General features: G+C 43.6%; 1 protein-coding gene across 1 annotated transcript; it reads left to right on the top strand.

Moving 5' to 3' along the window:
- The first annotated feature begins 1,178 nt into the window (after positions 1-1,178).
- LOC146959753 (GTPase IMAP family member 8-like) lies at positions 1,179-2,347 on the top strand. The gene has a single exon (XM_085772932.1). It carries the CDS (start codon positions 1,184-1,186, stop codon positions 2,345-2,347), a length of 1,164 nt encoding a protein of 387 aa, XP_085629058.1. The 5' UTR covers positions 1,179-1,183.
- The last annotated feature ends 1,086 nt before the right edge of the window (positions 2,348-3,433 follow it).

Raw genomic sequence — 3,433 nt, 5'->3', positions numbered from 1 at the left:
CTGAAATAACATTACAGTCAGCTCCAGTGTCAATCCGGAATGTCACTTTCTTTTCATTTATTATCAGTTCTTCTGTCCACCTGTCATTGTCACATTGTGCTTTATCAACAGTTCCAACACTTTTTATTTCAATAGTCCCAATGAACATGTCCTCATCATTGTCATCACACTCCTGGCTGCATTCAACAGCATGCATTTTTTGTGATTTCTTTTGGCTGCTTGCACGACACATTTTTGCAAAATGATTTTTCTTTTCACATTTCTTGCACGTTTGTCCATAGGCTGGGCATTTTCGTAGTTCATGCTTATAACCACATCTGTCACAGTTGATTTTCCTTTCACTGGTGTTCACAGGGGTTTCCTTCATGCTGCCGTATTTTTTGTTTACTCTCATTGTGCTTATTTTTTGCACATCAACTTCTTCATGCAACACTTTAATTTGGGTGGACGTCAGTTCACTGGCACGGCACACATCGAGTGCTTTAACAAGCGTCAGGTCGGCTTCTCTGAGCAATCTCGCTCTTACTTGATCATCACGTATTCCACAGACAATTCTGTCACGTATTAGTGAGTCACACAGGTCGCCAAATTCACAGTCTTTCGCTTTATTTTTTAGGTCTGTCACATAGGCGTCTATCGTTTCTGACGGGCCTTGGACACGGGTGAAAAACATGTGTCTGATATATGGCAGGTTTTTCCTGGGCTCACAGTAATCTCGGAACTTCTGCTTCATTGGAGCTATTTTGTTCCTCTCGGCGTCGGCGAAGACGAACGTATTACTCACTTTTATGGCTTCTTCCCCCGCCACATGCAGGAAAGTCGCGCATTGCACCTCTTCTGACTTTTCCGCTACACCGCTGGCAATCGCGAATAGCTCGTAGCGCTGTAGCCATGTCTTCCAATTCTCCGCGAGATTCCCTTGTAGGCTCAAGCTCGGCGGTGGCTTGAAGTGTGCCATTGTGCCTCTTCACGTATTTTCTCTGACACCATGTAATATTTGGTGTGATGAATGATTTGACAGGACGACCAGGTTTTCGTGTCACAGCCAGTTCAACTTTACTTAACTACCAGATCACAGTACAACATGGCTCTAACCCCGGAAGTGTTGTTGTCCCCCGGTTACCTTTGACCTTAAAGTCACAGTATCAAACCCACAATACATTACAGTGAGGAGAGAGAAGTTATGGTTGGTGGTCGTAGAGTCTCTGTGGTGGACACCCCCGGTCTCTTCAGCTCTGAGCTGACTCAGGACCAGGTGAAGACTCAGCTGGAGGAAGCTCTGGAGCTGAGCTCTCCAGGTCCTCACGTCTTCCTCCTCACCATCGAGCTGGGAAGATTCACTGAACAGGAGCAGAAAGGTCTGGAGGTTCTGGAGAACATGCTGAGTCCTGATGTCTCTAAACACACCATGGTGCTGTTCACCTACGGAGACAGACTGGAGGAGGAAAACAAAGACCCAGACCAGTTCATCAGTAAAGACAAGAACCTGCAGAAGCTTCTGAAGAAGTGTAGTGGTCAGTCCCAGGTGTTCAACAACAGAAAGATGGAGGACAGAGATCAGGTCCAACAGCTGCTGGACAAGATAGATTCAGTCTCTGAGGGAGGACGTTGGGTTTATGAAAAGAAAAGACCTGAGTCCATAGAGGGAGAGGCTGGAGATGGTGGGAGGGTTGACCTGAGGGTGGTGCTGGTGGGTCAGGAGAGAGTTGGGAAGAGCTCAGCAGGAAACACCATCCTGGGGACGGAGGAGTTCGACTGTAGCTTCAGTGTTTCACCTGTGACACTGAGGTGTGAGGAGAGAGGAGGTGAGGTTGGTGGTCGTAGAGTCTCTGTGGTGGACACCCCCGGTCTCTTCAGCTCTGACCAGGACCAGGTGAAGGCTCAGCTGGAGGAAGCTCTGAAGCTGAGCTCTCCAGGTCCTCACGTCTTCCTCCTCACCATCCAGCTGGGAAGATTCACTGAACAGGAGCAGAAAGGTCTGGAGGCTCTGGAGAACATGCTGAGTCCTGATGTCTCTAAACACACCATGGTGCTGTTCACCTACGGAGACAGACTGGAAGAGGAAAACAAAGACCCGAAGCAGTTCATCAGTAAAGACAAGAACCTGCAGAAGCTTCTGAAGAAGTGTAGTGGTCAGTACCAGGTGTTCAACAACAGAAGGATGGAGGACAGAGATCAGGTCCAACAGCTGCTGCACAAGATAGATTCAGTCTCTGAGGGAGGACGTCGGGTTTATGAAAAGAAAAGACCTGAGTCCATAGAGGGAGAGGCTGGAGATGGTGGGAGGGGTAGTCAAACTTTGTGGAGTCGGTTCCCTAACCCCTTTAGAAGGGAACAAAATAATTGAGGTAACACTGACAGATGAATACAGAGGCAAGTATCAGATCAGTATCAGATCTTATCTAACCACTATTCTGAATAAGTCTCCTATAAATGCATTTAATCACTGATCCTACATTAATATTCATGAGGTCATAGACCTGCACAGACATGTTGGAGTGGTTCTGTCTATAACCTGAAAACCAGACAACCTCCATCCAATCAGCATCAACCTGATGTAAAATGTGGTTGTTTAAATGTTTCAGTTGTTTCAATGTGTGAAGATGAATAAAAGTTTGAAAATGACTGGGTCCAAGTTCTTCTAGAGCTCAGATGATGAGGCTCCTAGTTGACGAGGAGTATAACTATGGAAACAAGGGGTGTGGTTGGGGTTGGGAGGGCTACTTCAAAAGTCTAATACAAGTACAAGTTACCTGTTAAAAAATGTAATCAGAAACTTACTCTCAGTATCACAAAATTAAAGTAATGTACCCGATTACTTTTGGTTACTTTGGATTACTTCAATACAAAACATGCAGATCAAGAGTGTCATACAGCCAGCATTCATCAGTCTATGTAGACTAGATCACTCCAAACAGGAAGTCAAATGCACTGAGCATCCGGTAAATTTCAAACAAAACACAATGGGTATAGTCTGAATTTCATACAAAATCATTGCTTTAGTCAACATTAGTAATATAACATATAATAATAATTAATAACAGGATGTGGATTTGAACATAACAGGATGCAGTTAACGTAAAGTGTTTTTTTTTTTTGAGGGAAAAAAAGTATTTGTACTTGTATTAGAATAAAATTCAAACTAGGTGTGTAAATCCATTTTTTTTAGTTACACTTCTAATTTAGGATAAGTAAGTGCAAAAATAAGTATTATTTAAGTTTCCATTATAATGATTATGGATGTACTGTAATGCAATATTAGTTGATGTTCATAAATCCAGCAATAAACGTGTAAGGAGGAACATAATTGAAAAGAAAATAACATTCTAACAGCAGCCATTACCTCATTAATGCTTGAACCAACAACTAATGAATACCAATGTGAACATTGTGAACATTAGGAACACCACCACCACCCGTCCTTGTTGGAGGA

The sequence above is a fragment of the Trachurus japonicus genome, unplaced genomic scaffold (assembly GCF_045865225.1).
Source record: "Trachurus japonicus isolate A0001 unplaced genomic scaffold, Traja_1.0 AP031100.1".
Taxonomy (NCBI): Eukaryota; Metazoa; Chordata; class Actinopteri; order Carangiformes; family Carangidae; genus Trachurus; species Trachurus japonicus.
The sequence above is the reverse complement of the archived record's forward strand: the minus strand, read 5'-3'. Positions and strand labels throughout refer to the sequence as shown.